General features: G+C 43.9%; 1 protein-coding gene across 1 annotated transcript in view; it reads left to right on the forward strand.

Moving 5' to 3' along the window:
- Positions 1-6,163: 6,163 nt before the first annotated feature.
- FGF12 (fibroblast growth factor 12) overlaps positions 6,164-17,457 on the forward strand; it is a 220,801-nt gene continuing 209,507 nt past the window's right edge. Inside the window, exons 1-2 of the mRNA XM_065845053.2 lie at positions 6,164-6,240; positions 6,362-6,521. Coding sequence (XP_065701125.1) covers positions 6,509-6,521 — 13 coding nt within the window. The 5' untranslated portion in view covers positions 6,164-6,240; positions 6,362-6,508. The remainder of the gene's footprint in view (positions 6,241-6,361; positions 6,522-17,457) is intronic.

A 17,457-nucleotide genomic window follows, 5' to 3' on the forward strand; every position in this document is an offset into this window, starting at 1 on the left:
CAACATTCTAGAAAACATAGCATTAAAATGAGCAGGGTAAACATAGACAAGTGGAAAAAAACTTTGGAGCAAACTAGGAGATTACTTTGTGCCCAAGGCTCTGCTTGTGCCTACCTCAGGATCACTAGACCACTTAGGCTCATGCTTAAGGTTTTGATGTGTGCCCATTGGCATTGAGTAGCCTTCTTAGTGGGCATCTTGCAGAAATGGGGTGGGAGTCTTAGGGCAGACTTCAGTGCTCTAGAAATTGCTCTTACATGGTAGCAATAAGGCAAAGAAATTGCCTCCTGGGATTTGGACCTTGATAGAGGTCAGTCTGCTATGATTTCTTGTAAGAGCAGATAAAGAATAGGAATGTTGCTCAGCCCTGGTGGCTGTAGAGTAGTGATGATCTAATATTTTTGTTGTAGGAAATGAGTGTAAGCAAATAGGATTTTAAGATAAATAGTCCATTCTCTGCAAGCATTTGAGCACCTGGTTCTTAGGAGGGCTGAGCTGACAGCAGGAAGCTCCTTCCTGCCTCTGCCCTATGAAGGTTTTTGACTTGCGTAAAGAATTCTCAATGCACATAATTACCTTTTCTAATCAAGTCAGAAAGGGGCTAGTGCTTAAGTAGCTCCACTCCACAGCTTATTTTCATATTTTACCTTTTTACATGAAAGTGTCAGGCTTTTATAATGGTATAAAAACCTGACTTCAGACATCTTCCTCCCTTTTCACACCTTGCAGAGGAGGTGACAAAGTTATTTATGAAACAGAATAACTAGAAGCCTGTGGTGGGGCTCAGAGGGTCTGAGAGCCAGCTGTGGAAACACAATGCACTTTTCTTCAAGGACTAAGGACAACCTCCATCTTTCCTGGACTTTGAGGAGCTCAGGGTGCTCAGTACCTCACAGGAAACTAAAATTTGGAATTAAGCTGTTTAGGTCAGATCCAACTACCGTTAAAGTCAACATCAAGACACTTGTTCATGTAAATGGCTGTATATGGATGTTTATGAAGAACAGTAGCTGAAGAAAGCTGGTGGTACTCTACTAGGCCAATGCTGGTGCACAGAAGGACCTTACTCTGCATCAATACCAGGATGGTTACCTCCATTTGTGATTTTTCTTCCATAGTAATTTTTTACTTAGTTGCAAGTAATTGCAAAACTACTCCCTGGTTTTGATAGTTTTGTGACTTTGTTATTGCTTTTTCCTTTATTAATGCTGACTGAATAATCTCAACAACATTTGATCAGTAATTCAATGTAATTAAACTGACTGTGCTTCCTCAAATGTTGTGGCTTGCTTTGGTCTTTATTCCACACACCAGCTCCTAATGCACTTACACTATGCTTTGAGCAACTTGCATGATGTAAGGAAGTGACATCAGCTGATGATGTAGCAGTTACTGTTTTTCTTCTTCATAATCAGAAGCTTTGTACATCATTCTCCAGGTGATGGATTACAGCTTGCAGAATGTTGCATTTTACCATATCTATATTATGATTTAAAAACTTCTAGTCTCTGTTTACTTTCATTTCTCCCCCACTGTGTTCTTTACTTTTTCAGTAGCGTTAGAGGTACTTCCTGCTGCTGCTGTGTCATGGCCTACTTTCTTGGAACCTGCTGCTTTGGCTTTTGCTTATGTGAGTGCAGCTCATGGCACGTGGTCATCTTTTGAACATGGTGTGGTACAGACACGTTTTGCTTTCTGTCCTAAAGGAATCTGTTTTGCTGGTTAACGATGGCAGTTAGCTAATGATGCCCGTTGGTTTTGGGGAATAGATGCTTCAGTGTCAAAAAAGGACTCACAGAAGCACTTGGCTGAGTTCTGTTCCTCACTGCAGCTGGTTTCAAGGGGTGCACTGGTTTCAAAGTTAGATCCACACTGAATATCAAGGTTAGTAGTTATTTTCCCCACCTAGATCAGAACTCAGTGCAGCTCCTTTTTGATTGAGCTGTTCATTGTGTTTAAGGAATATTGTCTTTAAGCTCTGGGCAAGACATGTGCCTGTCTGTCACCTATGGTGAGAGCGGCTCTGTCTCTTGCTGGGAAGTCTGATCTGGGTGCTAAAGTTGGCTTCTGGGCAGCCTGGGGACAGGCTGAGACACTGGGACCTAGATTCACACTCACTTGAAATCTAAGTGAAGCTGGCTTGTGACCAATTTTGTGCAGAGCTTGCTACAGAAACCAGGTCCTCTGGCCCTTGAGACCATGCCTCTGTGCCTGGGTTTGTTGCCATGTTGGATGGTCATCATCAGAAACTGGCACTGAGCAGATGAAATCTCACCACCAGTGACCTTCTCCCTCCTGGCACATCCAACCTCATGCAGATGTGCCCCATGCAGGCATGGCAGCATGTGCGTGGCTATGTGCATGACCTTGCAGGCTGGCTGGTGCCTCTGTCCTCGTGAATGGAGGTTCCCTCTAGAGAATGAGGCACTGTGCCAGGGTAGCAGATGGGCAGGAGCAGCAGCAGCTGGGAGACCATGTATGATCATCACGTGGGCTTACTCCCTGCAGCAATGCCAAAATGGCCACTTGGATTTATCATGTCCGTGCTCAGGATCGCTCCTAATCCAGCAGCTTCCAGAGGTGGGGTGTGGAAAGGGGGCAGGCAGCACTGACTGCAGCAGGCGGTGGGGTCTACCCGCTACTCACCACCAGTGGAGGAAGTAGGTGGTTTGTAAGGGGCTGGAGGTCTGGGTAACATTTCCACCTCTGTCTGGAGCACCATGTGAGAGCAGACAAGCTAAGACCTTGCTGTTTCTTGTCATATGTAGAGGTTGAACAATTCTCTGCTTAGTAGAAGCCTTACCTCCATACACACTGTCCTGTTAATTCTGAGGAGAGGGTGTAGCTCTAGGGGCTGATCTTCACAATGTGAGTTGCTCTGATGGGATGAGAAGGTCTCCAGGAGTACATGCTGGGCAAATGCTCTGCTGGTCAAACAGTGCAGGAGACTCTGAATAAACCCTGTGTTGGTAGCCCCACAGAAAAACCACTCGGAACTAACATCAAGGGTGAAAACTCTGCCTTTCCCAAAGAGTCATCTCCCTGCCTTGATGAGAGCCAAGGACACACTGAAGCATTATGAAGAAGAGCATCTTCACAGAGCAGTTTGTTTGTGCTTGGACTGAGCTGCCTTGATATTTGTACTCACAAAGCTTGAATGTGCAAGGGGAGCACTCCATGAACTTGGTATAGGAGAGTGGTGCTTCAGAAGCTCTCCAACCACTTTGGCTCAAAAGATATGGATAAGGAAGAGTCCAGTCTCAGCACATCTGCATCTGCTGAGTGCTGCGATGCTTTGTCTTACAGTGGCTTGGAGACCAACTTGATGCATTACTGAGATACCATTAATGTGTGTATCTTCATTTGCTTGTTACTTGCAAAACCACAGTAGACACAGATCTAACTTTCCTGAGGGGGCTAGAGGAGCAACGGTGATCCTACCTCAAGCTGGTCCAGCTTGCTTGATACTTTAATGCAGGATGCACAGTTGGAATCTGGAGTAAAGCACAGGCAATTCCTTTCTACTGATAAGTAGTTTGGAAGGTGACCTGTAGATGGCTAGGAAGGGAAAATATCCACTGGACTTGTTCCCTTGAACTTGCTTATTTGTATTGAGGAGAGAAGCCTTGAAGGGGCTTTATCTGTGTTCTGCATAGGGGGATGGGCTTCTTCCTTCAAGCTGCATTTTTTATTTTAAGAACATGTATCTTAAGGCCTTGTGAAGGTTTCATGATCTAGAACTGAAATTGTGATGTCCCAGATGTGATCCAGAAAGAGATCTGATAAACTGTGGTAGTAAATGAATGTGTGGATTGGTGGGTTTGAGTGTCTTGCTTGAAATGTGTTCCTACCTGCTGCTACCTCAAAGGAAGAAGGGGTTTGGAGGTCAAAAGCAGAACAAAAATTAACAGAAATGTTTATTTTGTCTTGCTCCCCAAGGACAAGCCCTCTGAACTCCTAATTCACATACTTCTCCATTGAGAGGACATTCACAAAGAAAACGAGCCCCAGAAGAAAGTAACCTGTCTTTGCTAATGGGGACCATGTTATGGCTGTCCCTTTCAGGACGTTAGAAAAATATATTTCCTATGTTCAGGAAACTCGGTCTTCATGTATTCCCGTGGCATTTTTTCTGTGAAGCAGAATTATCGATGGCTCTTGGCTTTCCAGGGAGTGCACAGCTTTGAAAGGAGTCTACTGGTTCCTTGGTCCAGTGCCTGGTATTTCAATGGTGCTTCAGATGATGCTCTTGGTAACTAGCCTGGCTTTAAAAGTTTGGATGCTTCTTTGCCCTCACTTCCTCCTGTTGAAAGTTGTTCTTGAATTTGGATGTCAGGAACCCTAATGTCCTCTGAGACTTTGCTTGGTTTTAATATGTGGGAGCTGATAACTTGAGCCTAAGAGTTTGAAAAGAACTGGCCAAGGAGTTATTGAGCACTCTGATGTATATTCTGATTGCGTTTTGGAACATTAGTAAGGACTAATAGACCTTGAAAGAGTTATTGTTTCACTTCCTTTCAGAAAAAGCATGCAGGTTGACCCTGGAAGTGTAGTCCAGTCAGTTTGGAATTGGCAGTGAGTAAAGACATAGCAATGAGGAAATGGAATACCATCAGTTGATCAAAGAAATCGAGGAAACAGTGTGTTTTATTTGACTAGAAGGTCAAATTAAATTTTTACTAAGTTTGTTTCATCCGTTCTCTATAGTGCATTTTGACTCAAAACTTACCTACAATACCTGAATATTCAGTACTGAAATAAAATGAAACTAATATTGTTCTTCCTGATAGTGTAGGACTTGGTAAATGGATAGCCATTTAATATGTGAATTTTACATGGTGGACCTTCATTCAGCTGGGTTGTTTTGAGTTGATTTTTCAGGGGTATGTTCTTGCACTAATATGTCATCTCTAACTTCTGTGCCCTGCCATCTTGTGGGGTGGTATCTGAGAGAGGAGCAGGTGGTGATGAGAACTGCCCTGACCATGGACTAAGATGGGATCGTGTGCACAATGTTCACTTCCATAACCAAATTCAGGGTTCTCCTTTGGGATGGGGAAGTCTGTAAGCAGTGCCTGCAGAATGGGTTACAGTGGCTTAGAACAAAGAGCACAAGAAAGCCCATATAACCACTGACTGGTTTGCCAGAACTGGGCTGTAGGTGAGAAGGTGAATATAAACACCCAGGATATTAAAAGAAACAGTAGGAGAGGGGAATTACTGTTCCTGTATTTAGAAACTTAGGTAGTGCTGGAGCCATCTATCCTCTGTGTGCGGATCTCAGCACGATGGATGCCTTGAGCTGCTTTTTCAGTAACACAAATTGTAAAAATAAGCACAGAACTGGATTTTACCATCCCTGTGGTACCAAAGTCGAAAAATCTGTAAAAACTTAAGAGCTACAGGAATAATTCCAGTGGGGAGAAATTTCCTTACGGGGATGAACTTTAGGAGTTCTGCCTATGTTCTCAGAATAGATGACTTGATCCTGCTATGAATGTTTTATTAACTTATCATTAGCAGGGGATGACTTGTTTTATTAAGTAAAGGGAGAACAAAATCCAGTGGCTGGATGCAAAAGCAGAAACTAGCCATGAGGTGGATGTTTTATGAATCAGCATAATTAATCTTGAAACAACATATCCAGAAAAGGCCTGAACCTGAGACTGGGCATCTCAGATTCTCTGTGTCTGCAGGTGCTGTGGGCTGAGTCTGGTTTACGTGGTACAGTGAGGTGATCCTTCTGACCTCCCCAGTTTGAGTGTTGTGGTCTGGGGGTTTGCCTTGGACCATGTGCAGCACACACATCACCTGCGGAAATCAGCGCGTATGCAGCAGCAGGGATGTGTTTTGTGTTGTGCTGCACGGATGCCACCTCTGTGTACCCAGGAGATGATTTACGTGCCCAGCTCGGCAAGGAGGGCTCCAGCAGGACTCCACAACAAATCAGCGGGTGTTTGTGCCCGCGTTGCATAACCCAGCGCCCCTGCTCTCCGGCCGGCAGGTGCAGCCCACCTCGGGGGTGTGGGGACGGGCTCAGGCCGGCCCCGCCGAGCGGGCGCTCCTCCTCCGTGCCCCGCGGAGCCCGCAGCCGGCAGCCCGGCGGTGCCGCGGTGCGGGCCGCGGAGGCGGGGCGCGGGCGGGGCGCGCATGCGGGCGGCGCCAGGCAGCGCGGCGGGCCGCGGAGCCACTCGCCCCCGCAGCACCGCTCGGCCAGGGACAGCTCCCGCCGGCGCCCAGGTAACGCGCTCCTCCCGCGGCCGCGCTCCGCTCTGCGCCGCTTTCCGCCCCAGCGGCGGGGGCGTGGGGGGGCTCGGCGGCTCACGCCGTTTTCCCCCGGTGGTTGCTTGCTTGCTTGCAGCTCCGAGGCTGTGACGGCGCCGTCCTCACCGCGGAGCAGGCAGCGGCGGCCGGCTGTGCCCGCCGGGCTCTTGGAGCTTTCGGCTGAAGAAGGAACGCATCTTCCGGCAACTTCCCCGCAACTTCCCGGCGCTTGCAAGGCTCCGCGATGGAAGGAAAAGGTGGGTCGGGGCGGGGGGGCGGCGGCGGAAGGACCGCAGTGGCCGGGCTGGGTACGCGGCTCGGGGCCGGAGCAGCCGAGCCGAGCCCAGGCGCTGTGTCGGGTCCATTGCAGCACCGGCGGGGGCGCGGACCCGGGGAGGCGCTTCCCTGCCTGCCCCAGCGGGTGGGATTCGGTCAGTTGCGTAGTGGAGTGTGGAGAAGGGTGGGCTGTTTGGTTTTTCTTTAAAAAAAAAAAATTATTTTTCCTTTAGGGTGAGACAGATGTTAGTTGGTAATTTGTTTTCTTAATGCTAAGGATTTGCATAATAAATATGAGGTCTGTCCCGTGTTTTTTTAGTCACTCAGCAATAGTGAGGTTTTTAAGAGATGAAAAGCATTTCATAATTAGAATGGCTTAATTAAAAAAAATCTCTCCTTTTCTTTCTGAAACGAGAAGAATAGGGCTGTAGAGCTCTGCCCTCATTACGTTGCATATTTAACACATCAGAACATCCTGATAGATTGGGAAAAATGCAATGAGTATTGTGGTATTGAACTATCCACCCTAGGAAGAAGAAATAATTAAAAATTGCCTGCCTAGCTTGTGTGTTTGCATATAGAGACATATATCTCATGCAAATATATCCCTTCATGTTGGGCACATAGCTATGTATGAAACCAAAATAGATATGGAGTATTGCATGTTTATTTACCTATCTCTACAGTTGCATCAGACATCACACATTCAACTGGTATGTGAACTCAAAATCTGTACATGTTAATTATCAATGAAATATTGATGGTAAGTTGGTCCATGCAGTGGAAAGGCTAGTTATCATTCCCACCTAACCCTAGCTGCCACCTCTCCTGTATAACAAATCTGGTAGCTATTTAACTGATAGAGATCAAGGCAGTGGGAGAATATGGACTATATTAATTCAAAGAAAATGATGGTAGACTTGTATAACACAATACTACATACCTTCCAGGGAGCCGAGGAAGCTATATTTAAACCTCAGGTTTATTTTTATAACTATCTTGTCAATCAGGGCTATAGTTCTCCTGTGTGGGAATATCTGATTATATGCTGATTAAGGAAGGAAGCTATTTCAATCATATGGAGGCAGTATGTCCTATTAAGTACAGTTTCTTGTGGGCAGTGATCAACAGAATTACCAAGGCTGGAGGACAGGTAAGTATATTTTTGAAAAGGTGTATCTGCGAAGATTTGACTTAAATTAAAAGCTCACAGCAGTCATGTTAGCTTTGCGTTTGGTGGGTTTTGTTTGTGGGTTGTGTGTTGTTGTGTATGTGTTGTTGGGTTTTTTTTGGTTTGGCTATCCCCACTGTTTTCAGAGTTAACCTGAGATGGGACACCTTCTTCTTTTTCCATGTCCTACTGGTACATGTCTTGATGGGAAACAAATAGACTGTGACTTTAGTATAACATATTATGTGCCCTATCATGCACTACTCAAGCAGGTGAAAGGCTCTCCATGGAACTTCTGATGGAGCTCATGGAGCTGGAAGAGTTGTACAGGGAGCAGAAAGGTAACATCTGCAATAAAATACAAGCAAAAGCATCTAGCTACCTGGTGGCAAAAGCAACACCTGAGGGAGGGTCACCCAATCCTATCTTGTGCAAACAGTAACTGTTAGGATGCAGTTACTGCTTGAGTTGGCAATGAGCAGCTGAACAAGGCAGCCTTTCGGGCCAGTGATACTTGCATTTATTAGTTGCGAGATGGTCTCCACAGTAGCCCATATTCTTAGGCTCTGAGCTTTGTGGGAAGGATTATTGGGGGTGAAAGAACACAGAGTCACTACTCTTTTGGGAAAAAAAAAAAAAATTTCTCAGCAACTTGCTCTTACTAGAGATTTGTCTTGATGAGATAGAGGTGGGGAACAAATATTCTCTGGATTTCTTCTACCTATGCAGAAAAAAGGGCTCTTCAGAGCAAACCAGCAGAAATCAAGGCACCAGAATGGGACAGGTCTTAAATAAAAATGACCCTAAAGAGAATGCTCAGGCAACTTTGGCATCTAGATGGGAAAATTAAAAGGCAGATGGAGTCTGTGCACAGCAGGAATCCAGTTGTGTTGGCACTGAAATAATTCTTGAAACTTGATTAATGTTGGAGTAGCATGAGAAGGCCTGTGGTGCACAGATCCAACAGACTAATTTTGTGTACATGTATAGTGAGACACAATGCAGGATGTTGCCCTGGAGGGAAGGTATGAGCCAGCCCGAACTCTTCATATCTTCAGCTTTTTTGACTAATCCTAGGTGGACGTGCAGCTGCATTGCCTTAGTAGGGTCTTGTTTACATTTTGTTTTCGTTACTAACCAAGCCTCTGCATTGAAAGTCCTGTGTTAAGATATTGCTGCTTATATATGGTGTTTCTCTTAAGTCATCCCTTGCTTTTTAAATGCTTCCTCCTGCAGCCCTTCTTCCACCCCTCCAGTCCTCCTTGGTGCAAATCTTAGAACATTTCAAACTCAGCATTATGCAGATGCTGGGGAAGAGTGTGCTATATTAAGCATCATAAAGTCTGTTTAAAAAAACCTGCCTTCTGGTCTCTGAATTCAGTTGTCTCTAGTGACTGCTGTGGACATTTATACCTAGAATTTGTCATCTCGGGACAACTTGGTTGCCTGAATGTGGCTAGGATTGATGCTTTGCAAAGCCTGCAGTCCCCTGTAAAAAGGGTTGAAGACCCATCTCTAGTGCTGCTCAGAGCAGCCATAACTGGTTGGACTCCTTCAGGAGAGTGAGGGGAGAAGGATGCACCCTAGTTTTTCTGCAGTGTGGTGCAGGACTAAGAGCTTTACCATTGTTAGGACTGTTTGAATAAGAGTGCAAGCAAGAGGGTCCTGGTGTGGGCTGAGGATGAATAGCTGGTGCACCCTGTGCCTCCTTCCAACAGTCAAATCTGGCTGGAGATGAATATCTCTATCTCATCCCAGCTCCTAAAATATAAGTAATTGTAGCACTATATGGATCTGCAATGCTACCAAAACATCTTGGTGGTCTTAGAAGTAACCTTTGGCCTAATCTGACTTTCAGCTTTTTTGACTTACTCTGTTCTGCATATTCACTGTTTCCGAACCTTTTCCAGCAGTGAGGAACTTAAAAGTTGTAGCTGTTCCCAAAGCTCATTAAGGCAATGGGGGAAGGGAGGATATTGTGAGTGAGGACTTTGTTTTGCATCTGCTACCTGATCCCTGTTCTCTGAATCTCGCCACTACAGCAGTTCCTGTAGGCTGCAGCAGTAAGCGATACCACTCCAGGCATCCCAGGAGCTGGGCTTTGCCAAAGCTAACAATAGTTAATGTGGAGGTTAAAGAATATTTGGTCATTTGCCAGATTCTTCAGTCACAGTCAGAAAGACGCTTAGCAGGGTAAGGGACGTCAGAGAGTGATGTTCAGACTTGGAGGCTGGGAAAGAAATCAGCCAAGCAAGAGTCGAACTGCACAGTGTGGAACATATCCCAGGGCTTCTGGAGGGAGCAGAGAGGGACTGCAGACTGGCCTTGCTGCAGGGAAAGCTCTCTTCTTCTGAAGGTGCCTGTACCCTTTTCTGTAGCTCTGAAGACACAGAGAAATGCCTTTCTGGCAGTGAGGGATAGAAGACATTAATACTTTTATCTTGTCTGAGGTGGGGAGCAGGGACTTGATGTGTCAATGTTGCATGGGGTCAGGGGCATGCTGCCTGCTGGGCCCTTCTGCAACGGTCCAGCCAGTTCTCAGTGCTCTCTCTTGCCCCTGGAGGTCAGCACTGGACTGTGGTGGCCCTGGTGAGGTTTCGTTGCCTATGTGTGGGGTAGGCTGCAGACAACACTGGGTGCCTGCTGTCAGCTGCAAATTACAACAGGGCTTATTGTCAGCTGGTCTACTGGCATAGCAAAGCTAAAGTACACTGTTGGCTACCCCATTGAGATCTGGAGTTGCTCTTGTCAGTCTTATGAACCCTGGTCTTGTCCTGCGGGATAGTAGTGTCAGGAGAGTCAGTAGTTGGAGAGTCATCCTCCAGGCAGTGGGTCTTCCCCCATGAGCACCGTCCTGTGCTCAGAAGGCTGGGCAATAGAAGCCAGGGGATCTGGCTGTACAGCTCTCTTCTGCTGGAGAGTCCCACAGCAGCAGGGCTTTGAGGAGATGTCTGCAGAAGACATCTCTGCAGAGTGACTGTCCCAGGCAAAAACTGCCACAGTGGTGCTATCTGAGTCATGTTCTCTTTCCAGTCACAAAAGCTGCGAGCAGGCTTTTTGCTTTTCCAGGAAAGTGATAATGCTGTTGTTCATAGACATGCAATGTTCAGGCTGTTAACTGAGGTCTTGTAAAACAGCAGTAAGATCCAGTTTATCTAGATCAGAGTTGCTCTTCTTGGGACTGGCAAACAAGGTCTGAGCTCTTTGCTGCTCTTACTGTTTTGTGGCAATGTGAGTGGGCATATTGGCTTGATCTGTCTTTCCCCACCAGAGCTGTTCTGAAGCCTCTTTGGCCAGACCCAGCCTTTTGGACTAGCTTTCTCTGCCCAGCTCTCCATGTGCTGTGTCTGTGAAGGACAGAATCTTCACCTTGAAGAACTTGTGATCAAAACCCAACAAGAGATGACAAATCTTAAGATTGCAGATGGGCTTTGTGGACAAGGTGAGAGAGGGTGGCAAGTGAGAACATGCTGTTCTGGAGATTGCTGTGCACTGTTCCCACCTTTGTGGCTTTCTTTGATGATCAAAGAAATGATCTTGGTGATCCCAGCTGTAGTTCATGTCCTGAAGCTGTTTGGAATGTTGACATCAAAACCTACCCCATCATGCATCTTCCTTACACCTTGTGTGTTTTTCAGAGGTGAGTGTGCAGCACGTATTATCTACTTAAAAACATTTGTGTGTTGAAGTAAATGAAGATTGCTCTGGTTAAGACTGTGTCATACAAGTCGTCTTGGTTACTACTTTGTAATGGAAACCAAGCACATCGTCACTTTTTGTTATGAAACTTCCTTTCTTTAGGAACATTTGCACCTCTGTCAAGATGGTTAGAGGCTTCTCCAGTAAGGTTATTTTCCATAGAGGAGGTAGCTGTGTGCTCTTTGCCCTTCACAGTGATGTGCTGTGTGAGATCCGGGACATGTTACTGAGGCCAACAGTTCTCAAACTGGCTGCCTGAAGTTTGACACAGGGGAGCTTATTTGGGGATGTAAAAAAAAAGTCAGGCCATTTATGCCCCACATGCCTTAGGCTGTGCATTTCCATATGGGTACCAGCTTTCTGTATAACAGTGGAACACCCTGGTTGATTGACCTCAACACCTTATCCCTGAGGCTGGAGTGGGGTTCTCTGAAAATTGCTTTGCTCCTGTGCCTCAGACTCCATCTCCATGGAAAGATGTGGGAAGGGAGGATAAGGCACTAAGCTAGCACCACATTGCATACATTTCTTTAATGTGTTGCAAAAGCGAAATTAAGTGTCCATTCCTCTTACATGAGAAACCATGCTAAAACACAGCACAAACGTGACTGTGTCCTGGGAGGGCTGAATGATGGCAAGAACTCAGGTTGCTATGTGGGACTGGCAAATGAGCAAACCTTGGATATGTGCTGCCACCTAGAAGAGCACTTACATCTAATACCTTTATTAACTGTCAGTTGGTAGCTGTTGAAATACTGTGAGCTGGCATCTGCAGCTTCTGGATGAGAGGATCATCCAAGCCTCTCTGATGCTGGGGGAAGTAGACTTCATACCCCAGGAAGTGTCTGTGCTCTAATGGGTCTCATAATGAGGAGGGAAAGGTGACCATGCTGATATTCCTGCATACCTACAAACCCACCTTGTTACTAAAACAAAGGGGGAAAAAGGACCCTAGTAATAGACTTAAATGCTATAAAAATGGGAGGAGGACTTAGTCATCTGGCTATTGTTAAAACACCCAAGAACAAGATAAATTCCTCCACCCCACTTCCACAAGTTACGTAGGAGCTGTGGAAGTTGCCTTTAGCCTGAATGAAATGCTGGAGTAATTTTAAATTCTTTTAAAAATGCATTAAGTTGTTTTGATATACCATTTATATGTACAGGGGCTGGAAGTGTAATCTGTGGATACTTTGAGTAATGACCTGCATGCAACTGTTTCATCATTAGTTCATTTAGGGTGCAGAAATTCAAAAGAAGGAACTTTTTTTTAAGCAGTTTTTTCAAAAGGCTTAGCTCACAGCAAGATTTTTCTTATCTGCTCTTATCTTTCCCTCTCTATCTACTCAGCTATTCAAATCTTGTCTGAATTGCATTCATTTCTAATGTGCCATAAAACTTGATATGCAAAAGCTAGTTATTTAGGGAGAATTGCAGAAACTATTTTAGTCTGTGTCTTTTGACCTACAAATGAGATAACATGATTAATTTTTATATGCAAAGCTTAGTGTTTATTAGCATGGTAAAAGGCAATTTGACAATGAAAAATATTCCTGATGGGCACAATAATTAATGCTTTCACTCAAAGTATAAAGATTTTAATAATACTGTTTTACTGAAATGATTAAAGAAATAGTTTACTATTTTCCTGTAAGTGATACAAGGATGTTTCCTTTTTATATAGCTCATATCCCTGCTTTTACTAAGAGTTCTTTATATTCGATAAGAGTACGAATCATCATGCTAATTCATTGAGTTTCTTCTCCTGGGTCCCAGGTTTGGATGAACCTTGTGATTTGATATTTATGCAGGATACACATTGAAAGCTACAGCTTTTTTTCTTTGGATTGAATTAAACTATTTATGGTGTCGTCATGTTTCAGTAAAGATCTTGTGGCTTGAGATGATGGCCGCTCAGCGGAGTGCGGGAGCAATCCTGTGCCTGAGCCACGTGGCTGAAGGAGGGCTGTGTATCCATCAGGATATGTGCTTTCAGAAGTAAGGCACCTTACGTGCTATTTTTAGTAGTGTATGCAAAGCAAGAAATCAGGAAAGTATAGAGTCTTCTCATTTGGAAAATAGTTTTTCTTGAGCTGTGCTGCTTCCTTTTGTGTTTCATCCTTCCCTTGGAAGCTGGTTTAGACTGGCTTTACCCACCACCAGCCTTCAATAGGTAAGGTTAATTTATTGCATGTAGCTACTTGGAGGGTTTAGGTAGAAAATCCAGCAGTGCTGAGTGTTTTATTGGTATAATGAGAGAAAGTTGCCTTGCTTCTCAGACACTGAAATGTATTATTAATGCAAAAACACTTTCCTTGAATTTAATGTTATCTCCAAAAGAGGCTGACAAGTAAGAAGGCTTCTTCAGGAAGATTGAAGCTTAACTGGTTGCTAAATCTCTTGTTCCATGCTTATTCCAACATAAAGAGCTATCCTGATTTTTTTTCTCTCCAAATCTAGCCAGTGGTTATTGGTAGGATGGGTGTGTTCAAGTGTTGTGATAGTTGCTGTTCAAGCAAATACTGTATTAGAGACCTTGAGGTCTCTTCGAGCTGCTGTTGGTCTCTGATATGACCCTACTGAGGAACCTGAACTCTAAATCTGGTTCTGAATTCTGTATCTTGCCTCTTCCTCCTCCTATTCACATACTGGTCTGTACCCCCTTTTCATATCTGGATAGTTATCATCACTTGGGGCATTGAAGAGCTGGCTCCAGATGTTGTGGCTGGAATTTGGCCGTGATTTATACATTGTATAGGAGAGGGATTACAGGTGGCTATTCATTTTGAAAGACCAAACTTGTATGAAATTCATCAGTGGAAATAAACTTCTGCCTTGGAGGACAGCTCTAAGAGCTTTATCCCTTTGTGCAGTCCTAAATGTGTATTTTGGGGGGAGAGCTTTAAATATAAAACTTTTCTGACCTTCAGGTAAGAATATCATGCAGCAATGGCTTTAGAATGGAAGAAACAAACACAAAACACCAAAATATTCCAGATGTCCAAAATTACTCAGTTTCATCATAGGTGATATTATTTTGAGATTCAGGTTAGTTTTCTGTGTCTTTGTTTAAGAAAAGATGTACAATATGAATTCATTATTTACTTGAGCATCCTTGCACATACTGTGTTTGCTGTAGTACAAATGCATCCATTTTGTTGCTGCTTTAGAATAACCCAAAATTCAGCTTTATAGGTGCTAGCAGCTCAAGCATACTGTAAGCAAGTGGGAAACAGCAGTAATGCAAATAAAATGTGGAAAATGTAGAATCCAGCACTTTCTAGTATGTGGAGAAAAAAAAGATTACTTGTACATAAAGGAGGACTTGGATTTCCTAATTTGATACTAACAACCCATTGCAGCATAACTGGGTTGACAGTAGAATGAGCTTCCTCAACAAGACCTGGTTTCTGTTATATTTCCAGCATATTTTATCTCTTTGAAGGCTGAGTCTGAGCTTTTGAGAGATCTTCTAGCCTTAAATTCCCGTTCCCTTTTAGTATTGACCAGTTCTCCTCGTATTATGAGATCGCATGTTAATCAATGCCATACATTATTGAATAATTGCATTGATTAAGTCAGCTGTTAATTTTTAAACTTTCTATTCCTATCATTGTGTCTCAGTGGAGAAGTTACATACTGCAAATTATAGCCGTTTTGTTGCCATATGGGAAGTGAGAGAGAAATCAGCAGAGAAGCTTTAAAAATTACTGTCCTGGGTCTCCTCTTCCAGTCAAGATTTTAAATAAAGACTGTGGAGCTACTCTGGCTTTGCACTTGTGTAGGTAAATGCATCATTTGGTCAGTAGGCAAAAGCCTTTAATGCTTAACCCAACTGAAAACACAACGGGAATAACACTGATTATGTGATATAAGACCAATTTAAATGCCTTTAGACCTTAATTATTAACTACTTAAGAAGTTGTAGAGGTTTGAAGAAGTTATTTTATATTGGTTTGAGGGAATGCTAAAATAACAAACAGTTGTAGCTTGTTTACCTTTGACTTTCTTCCTGCTACTTTGAAGGCAGTTTACTTTATTGCTACAGACTATATAACTTTGAGGCTTTTTTTGTTAGCAACTGCTATTAAAATTACTCTATAGTATCTTCAAAAGTCAGAATATCCACCCCATCTTAAAAATTATGAAGTACACTTAAGTGGCTTTGTGCTGAGACATTTCTCTGTCATTACTACTGAACATAGTATCAGGTATCTAGAATTACCTGTAGATTTTATTTGCATGATTCATCTATCAGTAACATGTGTTTCAGGCTTTCCTACCTAAACTGTATTTGTAGTGCATTCCCCTCCCCAAAAAATCAACATCCAGGAATAGCAAATGTGTGGTGGTGTGCTTTTTGTGTGTGTGTGGTGGTTTTTTGTGTGTTGTTTTTTATTCTTTTTGTGGGGGTGTGGGAAGCTAGGGTTGAATTTTCCACCTCCTTTGATTAGAAGGCTCCCAGAAATAGTGAGGACAAGCCTGATATACTGAAGCAATGCAAGCATGCAGCCGTGGGCAGTATACAGAGACAAAGAACAGAATGTGTTTAAAATCTTAATTATTTATAGTAAGAAAGTACTGGTTTTGATTAAATTGTACCTTCTGTGGTACTGCACTAAGGTTGGCAGCAGCAGAATGGAGAATTTAGTCTCATGTTCTGCTGTCTGTGAAGTTGAGAACAATGTACTGAGGCTGATGCTGGGCTTTAAATGCCCTGGGATCCTCTACTGCAAGCAATGCAATGCAGTGCAAGTCAGTCAGATGATACGAATTTTTGCACTGATGGGCTGTTATAGACATACTGACATGTGAAAACACAGGCAGTTCCTTTTTTATTTGAAAGTTTTTGGGAACAGTGAGTTCAGAAGAGTCTCACTGAATGTCAGCACCATTAAAGCTGGCGTCACCACCACTGAAATAAATTTATGGTCACGTGGAGCATGAGTTTATATTCAGTAATCTCAAAGGCAAGGCTGGTGCTCAGCTGCTTTACTACTCTTGTCTTCCTGAAGTCATCTTTATTACCCAGAAGCTGCCCAGCATTTTCGTTGTCCAAACCACACAGTTCTGAGTGAAGCTTTCCACCTTATATTGAAAGCGGCTGTGGTGGGCTGTTAGTTTGGAGAATATTGGGAAGGACCATGTAGGCTGACATGTCCCACTTCTTTCTCCCTTGTAGCTTCATATCAATGCTGGAAGTTGGACTTGGGCTTGAGACCCGCCTGGGGCACCCAGGAGGTGTTCAGTGCTTTACTCCTCTCCCTGGCTCCTCAGATCACAGAATTACAGAATATTAGGTTTTGGAAGGGATGTGTGAAGGCTTTGTCTCCTGCAGAATACCTGCTTGTGGGCAGGTCCTTCTTAGTGTCAGGAGTTCTGTTCAACCTTAGGGGTAGTAGTTAATGGTCTATCAAAAGATAATATATGACATTTCTGGGCTGTCCACTGCCTGTCAGGAACACTGGTGTACGCATCTTCTCCCTCCTGTTTGCAAAGGAGCTGCCTAAAAATCAGGTTTTCTGTTTTGCAGGAGATCCCATTTAACAAAGTTCTTGTGCTGAATGGGATTGAACCCAATATTTTTACCTACCATTCAGGACAGTCAGGGGCTTCTTGGACCCTGCACTTACTGACAGAACAGAATATTTTCAGTTGGAAGGGGACCTGCCACGATCATCTAGTCCAATTGCCTGACCACTTCAGGGCTGACCAGGAGTTACAGTGCATTTAAGGGCATTGTCCAGGTGAGTCCTGCCTTGGATCTGTGAGAGTTTGTTGATACATGAGGTATTACGAACAACACAACTGAATCTAGAGACTCATGTTTTTCAGCTAAACAATTTCACTGTGCAGTTTAAGTAAGGAGGTACCACAATACTTAGTGATCTCTGAAGCACTGTGGATTTCATGTGGTGCTTTTAAGGCCTTTCCAGGTGGAGGTACATATGGACCGTAAAGCTTTATCATTGTTTTTAGTTCTTGTATTATTTCCCTAATCAACCTTATAGCTCTTTTATTTGTTGAGATATGGAAGTTAAGTTGAT

This window comes from Patagioenas fasciata, chromosome 9, assembly GCF_037038585.1.
Source record: "Patagioenas fasciata isolate bPatFas1 chromosome 9, bPatFas1.hap1, whole genome shotgun sequence".
Classification (NCBI taxonomy): Eukaryota; Metazoa; Chordata; class Aves; order Columbiformes; family Columbidae; genus Patagioenas; species Patagioenas fasciata.